The sequence below is a fragment of the Rhinolophus hipposideros genome (assembly GCF_964194185.1).
Source record: "Rhinolophus hipposideros genome assembly, chromosome: 17".
In the NCBI taxonomy this organism is placed as follows: Eukaryota; Metazoa; Chordata; class Mammalia; order Chiroptera; family Rhinolophidae; genus Rhinolophus; species Rhinolophus hipposideros.
In genome coordinates this window covers 30,931,431-30,954,278 of record NC_138063.1, presented here as the reverse complement: position 1 = coordinate 30,954,278, position 22,848 = coordinate 30,931,431, and the positions used below count along the sequence as shown (strand labels likewise).

The following is a 22,848-nucleotide window of genomic DNA, read 5'->3' as shown; positions in this document are numbered from 1 at the left end:
CTCTTTCATGGTTTGTGCTTTTTGAGTATTGAGAAATTCTCCCCTACCTACCAAGGACACTAAGATATTTGCCTATATTTTATTTAAACACTTTTGAGATTTATATCCTTAACTCTTTAATCTACCTGAAATTGGTGTTTTGTATAGTGTGAGGTAGGAATTTTATTTTATTCTTACATATGGATAAACATTTATTAAATAGCCCATCCTTTTCACACTAATTTGTAGTGTGATATGTCAAGTTTGTATATTTATATGAGTCTGACTCTGGACTGTGTTTTCATTGGTCTTTTAATCTACCTCAGCCCATTTATCATACACTGACTTAATTGCTATAGTTTGATGTATAATAGACCCAGTTCTCTCACCTTGTTGAAAATTATATTGGGTTTCTTGCCTTTGCTCTTTCATGTGATTTTTAGGATCTGCTTTAAGTTCAGTGAAAAACTGCTGAGATTTTGATTGGAACTGAATTAGGGTAGATTAATATTGAGAAAATTTACTTCTTTACTGAAATAAACCTTTCATATATAAGCATGCTCTCTCTTCCTTTTTTTAAGTTTTTCTAAGCAAACTTCTGGTTATTACTGGCAAAAGAATTCCATTGAATGTTGCACCTTGATCTTGTATCTAGGAACCTTGCGAAAGTTCTCATTAATTCTAATTGCCTTTATTTTCTTATTTCTTTTTTTGTGTTTTTCTTTTCTGTTCTTAAATTTTTTGTTTCTTTTTCATGTTTTATTGTTCTGCATAGGACTTCTAGTACATTCTTAACAGGAAGAAGTGATAAAAGGCATTTTTTCCTTTTTCCTAACTTTAAAAGGACACTTCTGTTACTGAACTGAATCGAACGAGGATCAGCCTGTCTGACGCACAGCAAAGCCAAACACTGGACATCGAGGTTTGCAATGGAGAAATTAAAGCCGTTTTATTTGTAGAGCACCAAGCAAGGATAACGGGAAGCTATCACTTAAAACTTGAACTCCCTGATGGTTTTTAATCAAGGGTTTTTAAAGGCAAAGATTAAGGATTGGGGGAATAGGCTGGTGTGTGGAAGTGCTGGTGGTCCGGTTTTTGTTTGGAGAGCTTTGGAACTTGGCTCTTTCTGGTAAGATATAGTCAGGGGCTTCAGCATCGGATCTTCCTGCACAACGGACTCTGTACTTCTGAAAGGGTCCCGGTGTTCAATTTCCAGTCATGCCTTGGTGCTTTGGTTCCATGAGGGGGGTGAAATTTTGGTTCTGGGTGCAGAATGTTCTCTGCCCTCTGCACATGCTTCGGCTGCACAATATGCGTTTTGATCTGTGGCCTCTGAAAGGCAAGTATCTTGTTAGAAACAGGAAAGGACAATTTAGGATTGTTCTGCGGTTACCTTCCTAACACATCACCAGTATATATTTTGTTTACTGTAGATTTGGAGCAGATATGTTACTCTGTTACCAGGTTAACAGAGTTCATTCCTGTTTCTGATTTGCCAGGATTTCTTTTGTTTTTGTTTTAAATATGAATGGGTGCTGAGTTATACTATTTCACATGAAATTTATGTCCTTTGCAAGTGTGTAGTTCACTTCCACTTCCATTCTTTGCTCTAATTTTGTCATGTATCACATCTTTATATTAATAAATTTTACAATACAGAAGTATAATTTTTGTTTTAATCAGTCATATATCTTTTAAGAAATCAAGAGAAAACGATAGTCTTTTATATTTATTCATATATTTACTATTATTGAAATCTTCATTTCTTTTTACAGATCTGAGTTTCCATTTGGTGTCATTTCCCTTCTGCCTGAATAACTTCCTTTAGCATTTCTTTTAGCACAGGTCTGCAAGAGATGAGTTGTTTTGGCTTTGTTTACCTGAACCTGTCTTTGTTTCATGTAAGGGGAAGTCATCTGTTTTTCTCTCTGTATGTTGGTTTTCCTCTGGCTTTTTCAGGATTTTCTCGTATCTTTAGTTTTCAGTAGTTTGAATATGATGTGCTCTAGTTGTGATTTATGTTGCGTCAGGTGCAGTGGACTTAGATTTGCAATTTTATGTTTTCCTAAATTGTGGACATTTTCAACTGTTATTTTTACATATGCTTCTCTGCATAAGTTTTTCCGTGCTCCCCTTTTGGGACACCTATTTCCCATTATGTTAAACTTTATGGGATTGTAGCATCGCTCACTGAGGCTCTCTGTTCATAAAAAATTTTTTTTTCCCTGTCAGATCTTCAGGTTGGATCATTGCTTTAGATCTGTTTTTAAGTTGTCGCTAATCTGCTGTTACATCTGCTGTCAGACTTTGTATTTCTGTGTTCTGCCTGGTCCTATATGGATCGTTCTTTTTATAGTTTTCATTGTTTGATGCGAGTTTCCTCTCTTCTTTAATAAAGTTTTTGAACATACTTTTAGTAGCTGCTTTATAGTCCTTGTCAAGTAATTACAACATCAGGGTCATTTTGTGTTCACTGTATGTTGATTGCTTTTTTTCTTGATTGTAGGTCATTTTCGTGTTTGTTTTCATGTGTAGTAATTTTTTATTGTAAACTGGATATTATGGATGATAATGTTTTTGTGATCTGCACTTCTGTTTTTCTCCTAAAGTGTGTTGATTCTTTGTTGTTCTGGCAAGCTGTTACCTGGCTAGACTTAAACTCCAAACTCTGTCTCCCCTGCATTTGGGCAACAGCTGATATTCTTTCAGCTATCTTGCTGTTGCTTTTCTTTGAGTTCTCTCCTGTGTTGTGTGATTCAGGATTCAGCTAAGAATTGCTGTGGAGTTTATAAACATATATTTTGGGGTTTCCTATTTTCTAGGATTTCCTTCCCCACTTTCTAGTTACTCTGCTAGCTCCAAACTTCATCCTTTGATGTCTCAAGCCAATATGATTATAACTTCCTTCTTGAGTTTCAGCTACTCTAAACAGTTTAGGCTGCTGTCTGCCCTCAGCAAGCAGCATATATAAAGGCAAATCTCACCTATGTAGTATATCTCTCCTCTTTCAAGGTTTGGTTTCTCTCTAATTCTGAGTTTTGGTTGCTCTCCAGTGCTTTCAAATAGTTGTTTTTATGTTTTAGTCAGAGTTTATAATTGTTATTTGTGGGAGAATTAGTCCAGTATAAACTATTCCACCTTCCTATGTGTAAGTCTTCCATACTTTACTTTTTTTAAGACTATTTTTTAGAGCAGTTTTAGGTTTACAATAAAATTGAGAAGATGCAGAGATTTCCCGTATACTCCTTGCCCCCACCCATGCATAGCCCCCCCCCCATTATCAGCAACACTCACCAGAGTGGACTTTTTTTAAAAATCAAGGATAAATCTACAATGACACATCATAATTACTCAAAGTCCAAAGTCCCTAAGGGTCACTCTTGGTGTTGTACATTCATGTATCCATCATTATAATATCATACAGAGTATTTTTCACTGCCCTAAAAAGTCCTCTGTGCTCTGCCTGTTTATCCTGATCCCCACCCCTGCTACCACTCCTCTTTTTATTGTCACCATAGTTTTGCCTTTTCTAGATTATCATATCATTGGGAATCATACAGTATGCAGCCTTCTCAACTTGGTTTCTTTCCCTTAGTAATATGCGTTTATGGTTCCTCCATTTCTTTTCACAGCTTGATAGCTGATTTCTTTTAAATGCTGAATAATATTCCATTGTCTGGATGTATCGAGTTTATACATTCATTCGCCTATTGAAGGACAGCTTGGTTTCCAAGTTTTGGCAATTATAGATAGAGTTGTTACAAACATTTACGTACAGGTTTTTATGTGGACAAAAGTTTTCAACTCTTTTGTATAAATACCAAGGAGTATGATTGCTGGATGGTATGGTAAGTATATGTTTAGATCTGTAAGAAACTGCTCAGCTGTCTTGCAAAGTGGCTGTGCCGTATTGCATTCTCACCAGCAATGGATGAGACTTCTTACTGGATGAGAGAGCAGTGCTCACCAGCGTTTGGTGCTGTCAGTGTTCCAGATTTTGGCCATTCTAAGCGGTGTGTAGTGGTATCTCGTTGTTTTGATTTGCATTTTGCTGATGACATATGATGTGAAGCATCTTTTCATATACTCATTTGCTATCTGTATATTTTCTTTGGTGGGGTTGCTTTCACTTTCAACTTTTATGCATCCTTATGTATTTAGTGTATGTCTCATAGCATATAGCTTTTTGAATCAAAAATTTTTATTTAAGAATTTTTTTCAATTATAGTTGACACTCAATATTATATTAGTTTCAGGTGTACAGCGTAGTGGTTAGACATTTATGTAATTTACAAAGTAATCCCCCCGGTTAGTCTGGTATCCACCTAGCACTTTACATAGTTATTACAATATAATTGACTATCTTTCCTATGCTGTACTTTACTTCCCCGTAACTACGTATTTTGTACCTACCAATTTGTACTTCTTAATCTCTTCACCTTTTTCACCCAGCCTCCAAAACTCTTCCAATCCGGCAACTATCAGTTTGTTTTCTGTATCTGAGTCTGTTTCTATTTTATTTGTTTGTTTATTTTGTTCTTTAGATTCCACATATAGTGAGATCATATGGTATTTCCCTTTCTCTGACTTAATTCAATTAGCGTAATACCCTCTAGGCCCATCTATCTTGTTACAAATGGTTAAGATTTCATTCTTTTTTATGGCCGTGTAATATTCCATTGTGTATATGTATCACATCTTCTAAAAATCCAATCTAACAACTTATCTTTTAATGGATACAATTAGTCTTCTTATCTTCATTTTAATTATTTATGTTTTGAGAGTTATTCCTACCGTTTCGTTTCGTGCTTTCTATATTTGCGTTTTTTTCTGATTTTCAATTTCCTTCTGGTTTTCTTTTGAATTGATCAATTTTCTTATTCCTCCTTTTTTCTAGTTTAGTTTTTAAGTTATATGATGTTTTTTACTTAGTTGTTTACCTTTTAATTTTCAATAATATTTGATCCTAAAAAGTATAAAGTCAATTAAATACGTCTACTGTATACCTAAACACAACAACCTTAAAATGCTTTAATTTCAATTACCTTTATTTCTTCCTGCATGGTATTATTTTCTGGGTTCTCATTCATTCAATAAATAATTTTGAACTCTTCTACCGTGTATCAGGTTCTATTCCAGGTGCTGTAGTAATAGTGTTAAAATGAAATAAAGTCTCTGCCTCATGAAGCTTACAAGATAATAAAATGATTAATATATATTAAGGTGTAATTAGTGTTTGGTGCTAGAACAGAAAGTAAAGCATTAGGAATGACAGAGTGACGCTGGGATGGGGATGTTATTTTGCATATGAGTTTTGGCTGTCTTCAGACATTTCATAAGATTTTTAGGACTCAAGTATGAAAAAAACATAATTCTCGTTCTGGAGGAGCTTGTAGTCTACCCAGAGAGTCCCTAGAAGAAGGTACAGATATGGGAGCCATTGTCACATGGTGGGTGAAGCTTTACATCTGGTGAGTTTCCAAGGAGTGTGTGTGTCGTGTCAAGCAGCCTAAGGACAGATCCAGGCAGAGTGGGATGAGCCAGGAAGGAAGACGGAAGCATGGTCAGAAAAGTTGGAGAATGAGAAATGATCCTGGGAACCAAGAAAAGAAGAGGTTATATTTCTCTAGACTCTGCCTATTCCAAAAATAATTTGAGAGGCTGAGATGTCAAGTAGAATGAGTCTGAGAAAGAGATTGGTCTTTTCAGTTAGGGCATTAGATTGATCAAACGGTTTCATTGAATTGAAGCCAGACTACACCATATTGAGGAATTGAGAAATCAGAGACAGAGAATAAAGACTACTGTTTTTTAATTTTTAAAAAATAATTTTGCCTGGCCGGCCCAGTGGCGGTTAGAGCTCCATGCCCCTAACTCTGAAGGCTGCTGGTTGGATTCCCATGTGGGCCAGTGGGCTCTCAACCACAAGGTTGCCTGTTCAACTCCTCGACTCCCGCAAGGGATGGTGGGCTGCGGCCCCTGCAACTAAGATTGAACACGGCACCTTGAACTGAGCTGCCGATGAGCTCCCGGATGGCTCAGTTGGTTGGAGCGCATCCTCTCAACCACAAGGTTGCCGGTTCGACACCCACAAGGGATGGTGGGCAGCGCCCCCTGCAACTAGCAATGGCAACTGGACCTGGAGCTGAGCTGCGCCCTCCACAACTAAGACTGAAAGGACAACAACTTGACTTGGAAAACAAAAATCCTGGAAATACACACTGTTCCCCAATAAAATCCTGTTCCCCTTCCCCAATTAAAAACAATAAAATAATAATAATAATAATTTTCCCATTTTTCTTTTGCAAATGTGCTACTCCTGCTGCCTTCCCTCTTTTTTTTTTTTTTTTTTTTAAGGAGGGTGCAGCTCACAATGGCCGATGCGGGTTTTGAACCGGCAACCTTGGTGTTATTAGCACCATATTCTAACCAACTGAGCTAACCGGCCACCCCAAGACTATCTGTTTAGAAGGTGGTAAAGGGAAGAAGAAAGAGTGGTAATTTGAGGAGAAGAGGGCAGCTTTAGATCTCAGGGCTAAGGTTGGTGTTCTGGCAAAGATACAGAATTAAACCTTAGAAACTTTGAGGACTCCATGACCAGAAAATAGCATGGGGTCCTGGCCTGCAGGAGGTTCCTGCCTGACCCTTTGCTTACCAGAAACTGCTCCCAGGATCCCTGGAATTTTCCATTGTTGATGGTGGCAGTGTATTTCCTAGTGTCAGAGTTTATGGTTGGGAGGAAAGATGTAAATTTTCTGAAAAACCACAGTGTTCTGCTGTAATAATTTGGCATTTGTATTCAAGAGCTAAAAGTAAACACATTGGAAGACTTGCCTTCACCGTTGCTCTTCAAACTCCTTAGCATGATAGTCAAGACTGGCCCTATTCTGAACTCACCCCCCAACCATTTCTCCCAGTTTTTGTTTGCTGTCCTCTAGACACTCCCTGTGTTTGCCTGCCTCCCTATTTTAGCTCACATTGTTTTGTCCACTTGAAATACCCCTTTGCCCTTTCCTCACTCAAGTCAGTTCCCGAGTCGTTCTCCCCTACCACTTTCTCTCCTTTGTGGACTGTAGCCTCTTACAACTTGGTACCTCTCACAAAGATATAAAAGCGTTTTGTAGGTTGTGAAGTGCCACACAAATTTACCTTATTATCTCTCCTCCTAAACTGCAAGCTTATTGAGGACAGGGACTGAGCCTTTTTCATATTTTTGTATATCAGGTTACTTAGCATCTTGCACATATTTTGATACTGACTAAAGTTTGAATGAATTAGGGATATGTGATTATGATAGATTAAATAAAGTGTCTAAGATGAGCATGTTACATACCAAGTTCTAGTTTGTAGCTCTTAAATTTTTATTGAAATTCAGCTTCTATGCAATCTCCTATAAAAGTAGACTCCTTAATTTGAATTTTCAGCTGATTCACATCTCTTGTTTTTCACAAAATAATACCTATCTAAATCAATAATTGTAGATTGCAGAGTGGTGTGTTGGGATGTTTTTGACTGTAATAGCAGAATACCTAACTAAACGATGAGGGCTTTATCAGCTCACACAACAAGAGATCCAGATATAGGAGATTTCAGGGTTGGCCTGCTCAGTGACTCCATGATAGTGCCAGGGTCCCATGTGCTTTCATGTTTGCACCATCCTTAGCATGTTGGTTTCCCTCATGACCTCAGGATGACTGCAGCCTTTCTATGTATGCTATACAAACAATATCCAAAGGCGGAAAAGTAGTTTCTCTTTCAGCATCTGTAGGAGGGAGCATAACTTTTCCTGCTGCTTCCCGGTAGACTTCCCCTCAGGTCCCATTGGTTGAAATTTGGTCACTTGCGTGGCAAGAGGAATAGAATGGCCATGGTTGGCTTGGACCAATCAAGAATAGGCAGCCTAGCAGAGAATGATCACCTGAATTCATTTGGACGTCTGATGCTGTGAAAAACATGGGGCTGTGGGCGGTATAAGGAACAAACAATAGCTGCCATAGGTACTGTGTATGTGTTTCGGGCCTGCCCATCTGGAAAGTTAATATCCTCAGATTTCTGAGAGGAGGCAAAATATTTTATAGTATTTCCATTGAGCTTGGAAATCTCAAAGTAATACTTGATTCATTGACTCATTCATTCATGTAATAGACAATAACTGAACACCTACTGTGTGCCTGGTACCACGCTCAGCATTGGGAAGGTAGACATGGTCCTTGGCCTTAGGTAGTGGCTGGCCTAGAGTCCAGTGGAATAGGGTGGCTGAGGTAAGGGGGAGAAGGTAGAGTTGTTCTGTAATAAACTGATATTAGGAAATTTATTTTTCACAGGAGATGTGGGACATTTGGATTTGGGATATGAATTCATTTGAAAAACCACTTTGGGGTAAGTTGATAGCTGGGAGTGAATGACTTCAGGGTTACACTTCTCTTTACATTGATGTTTGTTCTTGTAGCTCTGTAGGTTTCAGACTTTTGTTGATTGGACTTTTTGCCTTATATATACACAAGAAAATGGCTTGTACTAAAATCTCATTTTATTATTATTTTGTTTAATTTTTATTTTATTTTATTGTTTGTAAGATTTTATTGGGGAAAGGGAACAGGACTTTATTGGGGAACAGTGTGTACTTCCAGGACTTTTTCCAAGTCAAGTTGTTATCCTTTCAGTCTTGTGGAGGGCGCAGCTCAGCTCCAGGTGTAGTTGCCGTTGCTAGTTGCAGGGAGCGCAGCCCACCATCCCTTGCAGGAGTTGAACCGGCAACCTTGTGGTTGAGAGGACGCGCTCCAACCAACTGAGCCATCCGGGAGCTCAGTAGCAGCTCAGCTCAAGGTGCCGTGTTCAATCTTAGTTGCAGGGGGCGGAGCCCACCATTCCTTGCAGGAGTCTAGGAGACGAACCCGGAAACCTTGTGATTGAGAATCCACTGCCCCATGTGGGAATCGAACTGGCAGCCTTCGGAGTTAGGAGCACAGAGCTGCAACCGCCTGAGCCACCAGGCCGGCCCTAAAATCTCATTTTAGTAATTTGAGAAATTCAACCATCCAGCATGGCCCAGTACTAATAAATTCACTTCTCATTAGAAAGGTTAATTTGAAGACTAAATGAAGGCCAGGTTTAGAAATAAAGACACTTATTATATAGGGTTTAACCTGCTTTAGCTTACCCAATAATTCTGTCATGTGGACCGGAAAGCCAGTATTGAAAATATAGGGTTAATAAAGTTTATCTCTGAGCATCTCTTTCCAGTACTCCAAATGCTGTTTGAATTCTCATTGCATCCGTACAAATATAAAAGTTTCCTGATTTTTTTTTTGTTTCATCTAAGAAAGTGCCTCTAGAAATACTATTTCATATTTACTGAGTATGTACTCTGGTGTCTGAGTGTGTTTTGCATTACCTCATTTAATTTAGTGTAATGGGACTGTAAGGTGGGTATATTTTTCTCATTTAGAGGAATAAAAAGGTCCATGTTTATGCAAATAAAGTAATACTGCTAGGATAACACAGTTGATTAAATGCTGGAATTAAAATTTGAACCCAAATGTGAATTTCAGCATTTGGCCTAATAGACATTTATTTATGCTTTAATATGCTGAGTGTGTTAGGGGTTCCCAGGACCAACTCCAGCTTCAGGGATTGGCTAGGAGGACTCAGCAGACAGGATTCAGCATGTAGTCATAGTAATGGCTAAGATTTATTACAGCGAAAGGGTGCAAAGCAGTATTAACAAAGGGAAAAAGTGCATGGGGTGAAGTCTGGAGGAAACAGGCATAAGCTTCCAAGAGTCCTCTCCCAGTGGTCTCACTTAAGATGTGCTTTATTCTTCCAGCAATGAATTGTGACAACACATGCGAAGTGTTGTCAGCCAGGGAAACTCATTAGACTCAATGCCATTGTTTTTATTGGGGCTGGAGGCACCCTCTGCCTAGAAATGTACCAAAATTTCAGCTCCCAAAAGAAAAGCAGGGGTTTTGCATAAACCGTATTGTTTGTACAAACAGTTTAGGCTCAGTGACCACACCTGTTATTTAAGGTAAATTTTATGTGGTGTAAGAAACTGTTTATCATTCAAGTTTCCAGAGGTTAGCATCTGGTTCCAAACCTTCTAAGGACAGCAGGCTCAGGCCTGCTATGTTCAATTTCATCCTGTACACTGATTTATTCATTTAAGGAGATTGTGGTTATGATCATTGAGCCTCTGAAAAGTAATGAGAGAAGTAGGTAACGACCCACCACATTTTTTGATGGTGTTTGTTTTGTTGGTCCCATGACTGCCCACTAGTGTGATTTACTGGAAGGACTCACAACTCAACATACGCTGTACCCACGTTAAGGTTTATTACCGCAAAGGATGTAGTGCGGGAACCGCAGGAAAAGGATACGCCTGGGTGAATGCTAGAGAGATCAGGCATGGACTCCTGAGTCTTTCCACTGCGAGGATCCCATGGACACAGTTTTCTCTCTAACAGTGAATGAGAGGCACGTAGCAGATGTCTCTGGCCAGGGAAGCTCGTGAGTATTACAGTCCGGAGTTCTCAGAGCAGGCTGGTCACATAGGCACATCCCTGCCCTATGGCCAGCCCTGTTAACTGAGACTTAGGACCCAGAACACATACCAGGTACATCAGAAATCTTGATTACTTTAAACAGTGCCAACCTCCTGGTACTTTCTGACCCACTGCCTCTAACATCCTTAACCAGTGATGTGAACATTCCAGGAGTTTAATTCTCAGAGTTTGGCCTGGGGTCATTGTATGGCTCTGGGCACCCCATTAGCAAGGACTGAGTAAAACAGACCTGCTGCGTTAACTCCTTCCTCACAGTACCCTGTGTGAAATAGTGTTGCATTTCCTAAAGGCAATATGTAATGCCGATAGGAGTTTAGAATATTCGAAACTTAGAAAACAAATTGATAGTAGAAATAGTTGACAAATTTCACTTCTGAAGGGAAGTTTGTAGATTCTTTTCTTTTAGGAATTTATGTAATGGTGACTTGGATTTCCCATTTTTGTCCACAACCATTTGTATATCCAGGTGTATGTTTTGTTAAGGAACAATACAGAAATCTGAACATAAAACAGTTAAATCAAGATATTACAGAATTAACCCTCACTTTATGAAGGCCTTCCTTGTGAGAGTTTTAAACACAATGGGATCTCTTTTTATGGAATTTGCAGGTTCACAGAAATATCAATTTTGCAGAAAGAATATAGCCCATGATTTAAAAATTGCCTAATTCCAGGATTTGAAACCAGTCTTCATTACTTTATTTATTGCTATTTGAGACCTGCTCTATGTTATACAAAAAAGAAAGACAAAGTATTAGGTTGGCGTAAAAGTAATTGCAGTTTTTGCAATTGTTTTAACCTGTTAAACTGCAACTACTTTTGCACCGATCTAATAGATGGGTAAAGTTCCATGCTTGAAAAGAAGTTCTGAGTTAACAAAATTAAATAGGTTTCCTTATTGCAGAACTTCACAGAACCTTTAGTGCAATAATACATACTATGAATCTCCCAGGGCAAATAGAGTATATAATGTTCCCTAACTTATTTGACCATGGAATTTTTTTTAGTGAGGACTCTCAGATTTGGGTACTGCAGTAACAGTATTCTTTAGAATAGAACAGAAGGACAATGGGAAGCCATCAAGGGTTTTAGATAAAGGAGAGACAGAAAAAAATTAAAGAAAACCTTGTAGAAAGTTTAGTCTTACACTGCCTTCTGATAAAACCTGTTTAGAAACTTCCCTATCTGGGTGTCTTTTTCCTGCCAGGTTTCCTGAGTTGATGTTTCTCTTTTGTAACGTGAATGGCTCGTCTCTTAGACTGGTGGTTAACAGTGTGATGAGGTCTTATGTTCATGCTTGTACCATATTCAGTACCTGACAAGTATCAAGGGCATAGTTGTCCAGGACTCAGTAAATGTCCAGAGAGCATGTAATGAGTTGTGACTTGACTGAAACTTTTTTCTTTAAGGATCAACAATATAGTAGACATAAAAGTTACTTTCAAAATGATGTCATTTTAAAAAACATTTTTGGAACTTAACTTTTAAGAACTTGAATTAAATTCCTCATCACCAACTTCTTTCTTATGACCTTATGATTTTTTAAAATTAATTTTCTCAGAACAGAATTATTCCACCATAGACGTATAAACACTTTTAACTACTAGATTTCTTTTGCAGTGGGTGGAAATCATTTTAAGTAATTAAATGGTCATCATAGCTAAAGAAGGCCAGTGGATCAGGAGTAGCCAAGGTACTCCTCGAGAAGTAGTGAAAGGTGAGAAGGCTTGCTTTACCATATATCAAGAATTATTATAAAGCTAATAAGACATCAGTGTGGTGTAGGGATAGACAGGTAGACCTACGGAACAGAACATAGAACCTTGGAAACCTGGTTTATGACAAAGTTGGTATTGCACGCTGTTAGGGAAGAGAATGAACTGGGACCGTTGTCCACGTGGAAGAAAATGACATTGAATCTCTACTTAAAGCTGAAGGGTAAAACTCTAAAATATTTAGACTTACAACATTATTTTTAATCATCTCTACATAGAGAAGCATTTCTTAAGATAGAAAATGTGAACCATGAAAGACACCTCTAACTAAGAAGATAAGCTGTATAAACTGGGAAAAGATACTTGCAGTACGTGTACTGACAGAAGATTAGAATCTAGACTGTAGAGACATCTTTACAAACTAATAGGAAAAAGACAAAACAACCCACCCAGTAGAAAAGTAGACTGTACTTCAGTAGACACATTAGAGAAGAGGACATGGAATGGCCAGGAAGGTCAGAGATGGTGGGGAAATGCAAATTAAATACCAACTACACACCCACCAGATTGCCAAAAAATAAAGTTCAATATCAATAAATGTTGCCGAAGATATAATACATCCCTAGCTCTCATTTTGCTTTCTATTTTGCTTCAACCACCTGGAAAAACAAATTGGTCATATTCAGTCATGTTTAAAATATACATACCCTATAACCTAATACCCCTAAGAATATACTCTAGATCAGGGATTGGTGTGACAACTCATAGTTACGAAAGGTTTTTAACATTTTTTAAATGGTTAAAAATTTTTAAATAATATTTTGTAATTTGTAATGTGAAAATTATATGAAATTCAAATTTCAGTGTCCATAAAGTTTCATTGAAATCCTGTCACATTCACTTGTTTACATAGCATTTATGCTGCTTTTGTGGTACCACAGGTGAGTGGTTGCAGCAGAGATCTTGTGTCCGGCAGGGCCTAAAGTATTTGTCCTCTGGCTTTTTGTAGGAAAAAGTTTGCTGACCACTGCCCTAAATAAAAACTCTTGCCTCTGTGCACCAGGAGACATGCTCACGAGTGTTCATAGCAGTACTGCTTGTCATAACAGAAACCTAAAAAGAACCAAATGTCCATTACGAGGAGAATGAATAAACTGTGGTGTGCTTAGCCAATGGAGTGCTGTTCAGTGGCGAGAAACAATTAGCTACAGCCACATGCGACAGACGTGGATGGATGGATCTCAGGAACAGTGTTAGAAAATAAGCAGGTCACATTTGTCCTTTTATAAGCAGCCAGAAACGAAGGTAAACAAGGTAGTGTTAAGAGTGCCAGTGGGGTAACACTCTCGGAAAGGTAGAACGATGAGTTCAGAACAGAGGGCGCCGCTGAGGAACTCGGGAAGGAGGGGATTGGAGAGGGAGCGTTAAAGGTGAGCTGCTTATTCTTAACAAGGCTGGGGATGGGTGCTGTGTTGTGTTGTCATCCTTTATTTCTGTGATGAGTGTTATACATACTTACAGTTGATAATGTTTTTGTGATGGGGCACTAAAAAGGATCTTTGCAAATAGTGTAGCGTGCCTCGTACTGTATGATTGTTTATGACCAGTAGAGGAGAGCTCGTCTGTGGACTGGAGCCTGTCACTTTTACCTGTGAGTTCCACCCAGTCCCTCCCTGCACTCCCTCCCAGGTGTTCCGGTTGTGTCAGGAACCCAGTTCAAACTCACTTAAGCAGAAAAGGGGATTAATCAAAGGATTCCTGGGTCTTTGCAGAAGCCAAGTTAGAGTCAGGGCTTAGCCACCACCGGGACCTCTAACTACAGGCTCTGCTTGTCCTCGTTCTCTTGGACTGCGGGTGGTCTTTCTCTGTGTGGCCTGCGTGGCTGACTGTCCTGCACGCTGGCTGATTGTCCTACACGCGCAGGCTTCAGCTCTGACTCAAGAATCAAGAAGCCAAGGGCTGAGGCTGGTGCTTGATCTGGCTTGTCTTTCCACTGTCTTGTGGCCGGGGGCTGGGTTTGTTAGCAGTAGAGACCCTTAGGGGAGGGGAGGGAGAGCAAGAGTCTGAATCATGAGTCAGGAAGCCCTCTTTGTATCCATTTTAAGTCTATTCTTTAAGTGTAAGACAATATGTGGCATTTTGACATAGTTTTGTGAATATCAGGGCAATTTTGAAGTGACCTTTAAGATATTTGATGTTGCCTAAGATATGATGCTCAGTGGTTGGGGTGGGAAGAGGGGTTAGAAATGTCTGTCGGGCATATTACTTTTTTTAAAAAAATCAATATACAGCATCACCATGAAGATCTCATGCTCTTCCTTTGTAGTCACTCATCCCTTTTCCCCTGATGAGGACATTTAAGACACTAAGACGAGGCAAAATAGACATTGCAAACTTGCTTTAAAACATTTCCTATCTATTCCTATCTATTCTGAATGATTGGAAGAACACTTAACCCATTGGTGGTAGTGTTTAACTGGAATTAGGATTTATAGGTGGTTTTATTTCTTCTACTTTTCTGCGTTTGCTATGTTCTTTGCACTGAGTATTACTTTATAATTGGGAAAAAGTAGAAACTTTTAAAGGCATTGCTAGAAATTAAGTCAGTTAATTACCTTAGAAACTGACATTGCACTCAAAATACCAAACATTAAATGTTCTACGTTGAAACATTTCAGCCAGTAAATTTTATAGGAGTCTCTACCATGAATATCCCAAATGATAAGCTTGTTCCCCCCATTTCTAAACTTGGAGTATACCTGGGACGTAAACAGAGTTAGAGAATATCCATGGTTATATGGAATGTGGACATCATTTTGTGCAGGAGTTTTAGATTGGTTTCTACTAATTTTTTGTGAAACAGGTAGAATGAGAATACTCTAATAACTGAAAATGGGTTCTTTTTTGGGAGGGCTAGTGAATGAGCCTTTTTAGTACTAAATTTTAATCAATAATCACTTGACTCAAAGAGTCACAGAAATGTTGGCCTAAATACTTTATAGGAGGTGGAGCCTATAATACTGAAATCTAAGGGACTACAGCCATACTTACCTTAGCCGGTAGGTCATAGGCCATATAGCTGCTATGTTGTTTTAACAATGTTGGCTTCAGTTATTTTCTGTTCACAGATTTACTTTTGTTACTGGTATGAGGTGGGATCTGAATTTATTTTACCATGTGGAAAACCACTTGTCTCTGCACTGGCTCACTGCTCTGGTTTGTAATAGTGCCTTTCCAATTTTCCATACATCTATATGTTTGTTTCTGAGTAACACATGGTTTTAGGTACTTCTTTATAATAAATCCAGTCGCCCAAAGCTTCATTTGTGTTTTGATTAGAATTATATTAAATTATGTTACATGTCAATTTTACCTGAGTAATATTATATCAGATTTATAGATTAATTTTGGGAGGAAGCTGGGGTTTTTTTCTGATCATGGTATATCTATCCATTAGTCAGGTATTCTCTTATATTCAACAAAGCTCCACAATTTTCTCCATATCTTGCACATATTTTGTCCAGTTTATCCCCAAATACCATAGAGTTTCTATAGCTATTTTGAATGTGATTTGTTTTCTTTTATATACTTTTTAAAAAAATTTTATTAAATTTATCGGGGTGATATTTGTTAGTAAAATTATATAGGTTTCAGGTGTACATTTCTATAATACATCATCTATATTGCATTGAGTGTTCACCACCACTCTTTTACATATTCTAATTAGTTGTTACCACACAGGAGCATGGTTAATGTTATATGTCATCTTGTATGCAGCAGCCTTAATGAAATCATGAATTAGCTCTTGATTGTTTATCTCTTAATTATTTTAGAATTTCTGTGTAGAAATCATACTATCTGCTGAGAATATTCTGTCTCTTTATTTTCCAATTCTTTTTTTCTTGTCTTATTGCTTAGACCTCCAGTACAATGTCAAATTGAAGTGAGGATGCATATTTCATCTTATTAATGTATTGAAATGCATCAGAAGTTCCATCATTAAATATGTTTACTGTAGGTTAAGGAATGTCCTTTCTAGTCCTAGTTTGTTGTTGAAGTTGTCTATTGATGAGTAACGACTTACCTTTAAACTTAATGGCTTTCAACAACAAACATTTATTACCTCATATTTTCTTTGGGTCAAGAATGAAGGGACAGCTTAGCAGGGACTCACTTGGCTTGACTTGGCTACTTCCAAACTAGTTCACTTCCATCCCTGCACAATAATACTGGTTGTTGGCAGGAGGCTTCAGTTTCTTCTATGTGGACCTCTCAGTAGGGATGCTTGAATGTCCTCCTGACATGGCGCTGGCTCTCTCCAGAGTGTGTGATCTGAGAGATCTCAGAGCTAGGAGGAAGTGTTTTTAATGACCAGCCTTGAAATCACACAGTTACTTCTATCATATTCTGTTGGTTAGAAGCAAATCACTACTAAGTCCATTCCACACCCTAGGAAGGAAATTATGCTCCACAAACATGATTTTGTGTACTGAGTGTTTTTTAAGTCTGTCTGCCCCCACAAAGTTGAATGAGAGCTGGGGCTTTTGTCTGTATATCTTTACCTTAGACCTCTCGCTTTGACCTCTCCCTTTGAGGGTATCAGGGGTACCTCATGCGTAACATGTCCAAAATCAAACTTATGTTTCTTCCCATCTTGATTCTTCTCCCTTCCAAAAATTGGTTCTCTTTTACTGGGTCCACTTCTATGAATGGCACTACTCTGCATCCAGTTGTACAAGCCCGTATTTCCTCCTCTTTATCCCCATCTAATCATCCCCATCTAATCACTTCAATCCCATTGAGTTTGTCCCTTAATATCTTGAATCTGCCCACTTTTGTCCAGCTCCAGCTTCATCTCACATTACAGTTTCCTCTTTTGTCTTCGACCCACTGGCCTTTCAGTGTCAGGCTCCTTCTTGCTATAGAGCCTTTACTACTCACTCACTGCCTGAAATGCTTTCTTCCCTTCAAATCATGTCTTCCTCCGGGAAGCCTTTTTGACAGATCCCTCTATTACAGATCTTTATAGTGCTCTGTACCTCCCTTCCAAGCAGTTTCACAATTGAAATACCACATTTACGTGATTTTGACTAATATCTGTTTTCCTGGAGTCAACTCGAAACTGTAAGGGCAGGAAGTGTGTGTATTTTGTTCACTTGTATTCTCTGCATTTGACACATTCCCTACATTTACTGAGTTTGTGTTTGTTGTATGAATAAGTGAATGAATACATTTGATTATAGTTCTGATTGATAAATGGAGCAAATGGAATATATAATTAGTAAATAAAATAATCTAGGCTATCCTTACAGTGTTAGAGGATAACTATCATCTTTTTGAATCGTAGGTTTTCTGGCAGAGTCTGGCTACAAATTAAATGAATCGTTTTATTGAAGCGTCTCAGGTCTCATACCTCTGCCTGGTCAGTATGATGCCAAGTTAGTGATCTTAGATCTGGGGGCGTGAGAGTACTGTGTTTTTAGGAGAGGGGAGATAAGATCCGCAGTCTATCCCAAATGTAGCTTCCATTTTCTCCTGAAGGTTCCATTGAGCTGAGACTCTTCAGCATAGGCTTGAAATTTCTGGAGAGCCTTGGTTAGAAGTATGAAGGATAGGAGAAAATAATTATTTAGCCCTGGAAAATGCTGATCAGTCTTTGGGAAATCTTGGCTTATGACATGTAGGTAGGATCAGAAGTTTACTGATACAGTTGATCTCAATACTTTGACATTAATTCCAATTTTATAACAATTAAATTAATCATTAAATGCATTTCAAATGGAAGATTTTAATCATTGTGGTTGGGACAAAACACGGAGCTTTTAGTGACTTCCAGGATATACTCATATCGTGGTATGTGTCATTTGAGGAAACATAACAACAATTGTTTCTTTGAAGTACCATCCCCTGCTCCATATTTATCTTTTTTTAAGTATATTGAGGCTGAATTTATTTACAACAAAATTCACCCTTTTGGACGTAGTTTTTTAAGTTTGGACAAAAGGACATAGTCATATGACTACCACCACAAGCAAGATAAGGAATGTCTTCATTATCACAAATTCCTTCATGTGCCTTAGAGGGCAATCCCCTACTCCCTCCCCAGCCCCTAGTAACCGCTGATCTGATTTTTGTTCCCATAGTTTTGCCTTTGCCCAAATGTCATATAAATGGAATGGTATGCAGCCTTTTGTGACTGACTGCTTTCACTTAGCATAGTGCTTTTGAATTCCTCCATTATTGCATGCGTATCAAGAGTTTGATCTTTTTTATTGCTAGATTGCTGGGTAGTATTTCACTGTACAGATCTACCACAATTTGTTTATCCATTCTTTAGGTGATGGACATATAAATTATTCCACATATTAATGATGATGATTAAGCTACTACAAAGATTTGTGTAGAGGTCTTTGTGTGGACATGTTTTCCTTTTTCTTCAGTAAATAGCTAGGAATGGGATTGCTGATTTGTGTGGGGAGAAACTGCCCAACTGTTTTCTCGATAGGCTGTACCATTTTGCATTCCCACTGCCAATGTGTTAGAGAGTTCCAGTTGCACCAATTCCTTGCCAGCAGTTGGTATTTTTCTTTTAAACATTCATATCAGTGCATAGTGGTGTTTCATTATGGTTTTAATTTGCAGTTCCCTAATAGTTAACGATGTTGAACATCTTTTCATGTGTTGATTTGCCATCTGCATTGCTTTTTTTGGTGAATTGACCGTTCAAACCTATTGTCCATTTTATTGCAATTTTTTTTTACATTTTGAAAGTTCTTTATACATTCTGGAGACAGGTAATTTATTAGATATGTAATTTGTAGATGTTTTCTTTTAATCTGTGACTCGTTCTTTATATTCATTACAGTGCCTTTTGAAGAGCAGAAAGTTTTAATTACAAATTCCAGTTTATCAATCTTTTATAATTTGTATTGTGTAGTTTCTTTTCCCTATCTAGGAGCCATAGCCTAATCCAAGTTCGCAAAGATTTTTGCTTCTCTTTTAACTACCTTTCCCCCTGTACCGCCTGCTTGCTCCATACCCCTCTCCTTTCACACACCCCCTCCCCCGACGGCATTTCACCTTCAATTTTAGAATCTAATTGTGCCACCTTGGAAAAATTAAACAAGAGTGGCTACAAAGTTGTAAGATTTATATTTAAGTATTCTGGGCTGTCTGCATTAAAGAAAAAGTACATAGCATATTTTAGAGGACATAAAGCCACCTTTGAATCCCAGATATTGTACTAGCAGTCAGTCTGCTTTGCCAGTGATCAAAAGAGAAAGGCTTTCATGTGAAGTAGCTCAGAATATAAGTTTACATGTATATCTCAAGCTTCTCTGGAGAGAACTGTTGTTTCGTGACACAGTGCACTCCAGTCCTTTTTCATTTCCCCTCACCCAGTTACCGTAGTTACCAGTAGTTGCTCATTTGCGTGTGACACAGTATCAGATACGAGTAAGTGTGATTTCGAGGCAAGAATATGACAGCATCCCTGTTCTCACTGTGCAGTCAGGAAGTCAGGAAGTGTTGGTTCGATAAAAGGAATATAGCCAAGAGATCAAGTCCCCAGAAAGTTGAGCAGAAGTAATACTTTAGATTTATAAATATCACTTAGTATTTTTTGGAGGTGCTTGTCGGTTGCTGTCTAGCAACCTTGTGATGTAGGCGAGACTATTTTATCTTTTTCATAGATAACCTCTCTGGCCTGTCGTCATTTGTTCAGGGAAATACATTTGTGCTGCCTACCATGGAACATGCATATAAAGTTGCCCTTGTCAGAAGCTGCTGCATTGCCCATCAGCTGGGTCCTTCAAGAGCACGTGATTCTGTGGCTTTCAGTGTGGGGCATATGTGCAAAGTGTGTGTTTCTTACATCGACCTCATCTGAAGGCACTTGGCTTGTCTCTCTCCTTATCAGCGTCACACAGGCTTTGTTTGAGACTTGGTGTCAGCTGTTCAGCAGGTCATTCCATAGCTCAGGTCTCAGGCTGCTCCAGACCTCCCCACGATGAACTCCTTATGCCAGATATGTTTCTAGTCAAATTACCCCAAATGACTTTCCAAATTTGGTGATAGTCCCTCAAGTTATTTTCTGATATTTTAACAGATGGGGGTTAGGGGTGCCTCTTGGAAATAGAAACTAAAGATCAGGGAAGTCTATAAAAATTACTGTCAGAGCCAAGACTAGGTCTCAGATAGTGTGATACTCCCTTTTCTTTTCCATTAGCCTATCCATGAGCCTGTTTCTCAGTGGCTGGAGACTGAGGCATTTTTAGAACTGCATTCAGTGGGGCAGAGGGACGAGAATTAGCCCAGTAAACTGCTATAGTACAGGCTACTAGGAGAACTCCTATTACTCTTCAACTGAATGTTGAAATGGCCTGGGGAATCATTGTGACACACTCTGTGTCTCAGCTTTGCCTTTGCATTGAGGATAGCAATGAATAGAAGGCAGGTAAGCCCTGTGTGTTTGGATATGAGCTAGTAAGTAATTCACTGTTGTTTTAATGTGCATTTTCCTAATTATAGTGAGTTGAACACTTTTCTACATGTTTATTGGCTATTCAGGTTTCCTTTCTGCAAAATGCCTTTACTTATTTTCCTGTTGGGTGGTTGTATATGGATTTGTAGGAGTTACTTGTATGGTCTCGATGCTATTAATTTTTATGCATTTCACAAATATTTTTCTAAATCTGATTTAGAAACTTATTCTTCATAGTAAAATTTCATATGTATATTAAATAATCTTACAATTTTCTAGATTCTGAATTTTTAAATTAATCTTTTTTTTTCTCTTTAGGTTATGAATGCGATTTCTGATGAAACTGGATTGGAAAAATTTTCATGATCTTTGTATATTTATATATATATATTTTAAAATTTTGCATTTGACTTAAAGTGCCATGAGAATATTTGCATATTGCAAGGTGGTCCTAGCCACCTCCTTGATTTGGGTACTCTTGGATATGTTCCTGCTGCTTTACTTCAGTGAATGCAACAAATGTGATGAAAAAAAGGAGCGAGGACTTCCTGCTGGGGATGGTGAGTGACATTTTGTTATAATACACTTATTTTGATAAATGTGTTACAGGGTTTTTGTTAACTAATTTGGATACTATAAAATTTTATCATTTTTAAGATTAATAGTAATCCCTGGTTTCCTATATATGGTGATCGTATCCAATGATTCTCTAGTAGGTTCTTCCAGCAGTTAAAAGTATTAAAGTATCATGTATAGAATTGCTAAATTCAATTTTTGTGTTTAGTGTTAAATGCCGTTAGTTTTCTGGGAGTTATATTATGTTACCAGATAATACAGGGACTCTCATAGTTGGAACTATCAAAATTGTATAGATTAGTGTAATGCCATAATGCTAGTAGAGTATTAAAATTGTATTATCAGGTATCAAAAAAATATTTCTCCTACCTTCTCATTTTAGTACTAAGGGAAGAAGTCATTCTACATAGATGTGATCTAGAGAATTCTTTTTGTCAATGCTATAGGTACCTCCAGTTAGCACTTCTACGGTAGGGAGGGCTTTCGAAAAGATCAGGCTATAGAATAGGGGCTACAGTGAGAACACGGCAATATCTGGTGTGGAAAGGAAAGGAAACACAAATATGAACGATCTAGGTAAGAAGTACTGACATTTTTGGCAGAGGACACCTTAAAAATTTAGTTTTAAACTCCTTGTGTTCAGCAAACAAATGCTTTAAAAAAATATACAAAAACAAAAACATAATGAAAATGACTTTGCATTTTGAGTCAATAATTCAACTGTTCTGGGCTCTGAACTCTCTGTGATTAGTTGTAGAATATCTGACTCTACAGTAATTCCATTTGAAGGATTTACATGTAAATGATTACTGTTTTAACATAAGTTTTATTTGAGTATGTAGCGACATTTAAATATTTTGCACTTTATAATGAGGGCACTTGGTCCCCTAAACTTTATAATCTGAAATTGCTTATTTGTATTGGTAACTGTGCCTATTTACTGTAATTTTTATAGAGGAGATTATATAATCAGTTCTGTTTATTTCTCACTGGCAAGTTTGCCTAAAATTAGACTCAGTTGCCAGCACTGAACTCTAGTAATATCAAGCTAAGCCCTAACTTTTAAAATTTCACTTTCCCCGTAAGTTTTTAAACAATATTTTTTTATTGAAAGTGAGCCTATTTGCTGACTTTCCTAGTCTAGTTTATGGCCCTGCTGTTTAAACGCTTTATTGGGTGACAAAATGCTACCTCCTTAACTGTTGTCAGAATTGTAATTCTCTGTGTACATTTAAATCAAAGGGCAGGTATTACCTTTCATCAGTAAGAAACTAGGATATTCTTTCCCCAAGGAGAACAGGTTAACTTTCCCCTCACCCCACCATAATTCATTGCCATTTGTAGTGGAAGCTCGTGGTATTCTGTCTTACACACACAAACATGGAAGTAAGAAAGTATAGGACCTGTAGTGTGTAAAGGTCCACTTGGCAAATGTTTTTTAAACACTGATGTGTGCTGGACAGTGTAATAGGTGCTAGTGACATGCAGTTCAACAACAACAAAAGGACAAATAGGAGAGAAAGAATAAAAT

General features: G+C 38.0%; 1 protein-coding gene across 3 annotated transcripts in view; it reads left to right on the top strand.

Annotated features, from left to right (window-relative positions):
* GALNT1 (polypeptide N-acetylgalactosaminyltransferase 1) overlaps positions 1–22,848 on the top strand; it is a 110,887-nt gene that overhangs the window by 30,050 nt on the left and 57,989 nt on the right. For 2 of the 3 annotated variants that reach the window (XM_081078705.1, XM_081078703.1), the window contains exon 2: positions 21,060–21,301. In XM_081078705.1, coding sequence (XP_080934831.1) covers positions 21,163–21,301 — 139 coding nt within the window. In that variant the 5' untranslated portion in view covers positions 21,060–21,162. Of the gene's footprint in view, positions 1–8,303; positions 8,359–21,059; positions 21,302–22,848 lie in introns of all 3 variants that reach the window. The other variant, XM_081078704.1, reaches the window with a different exon arrangement.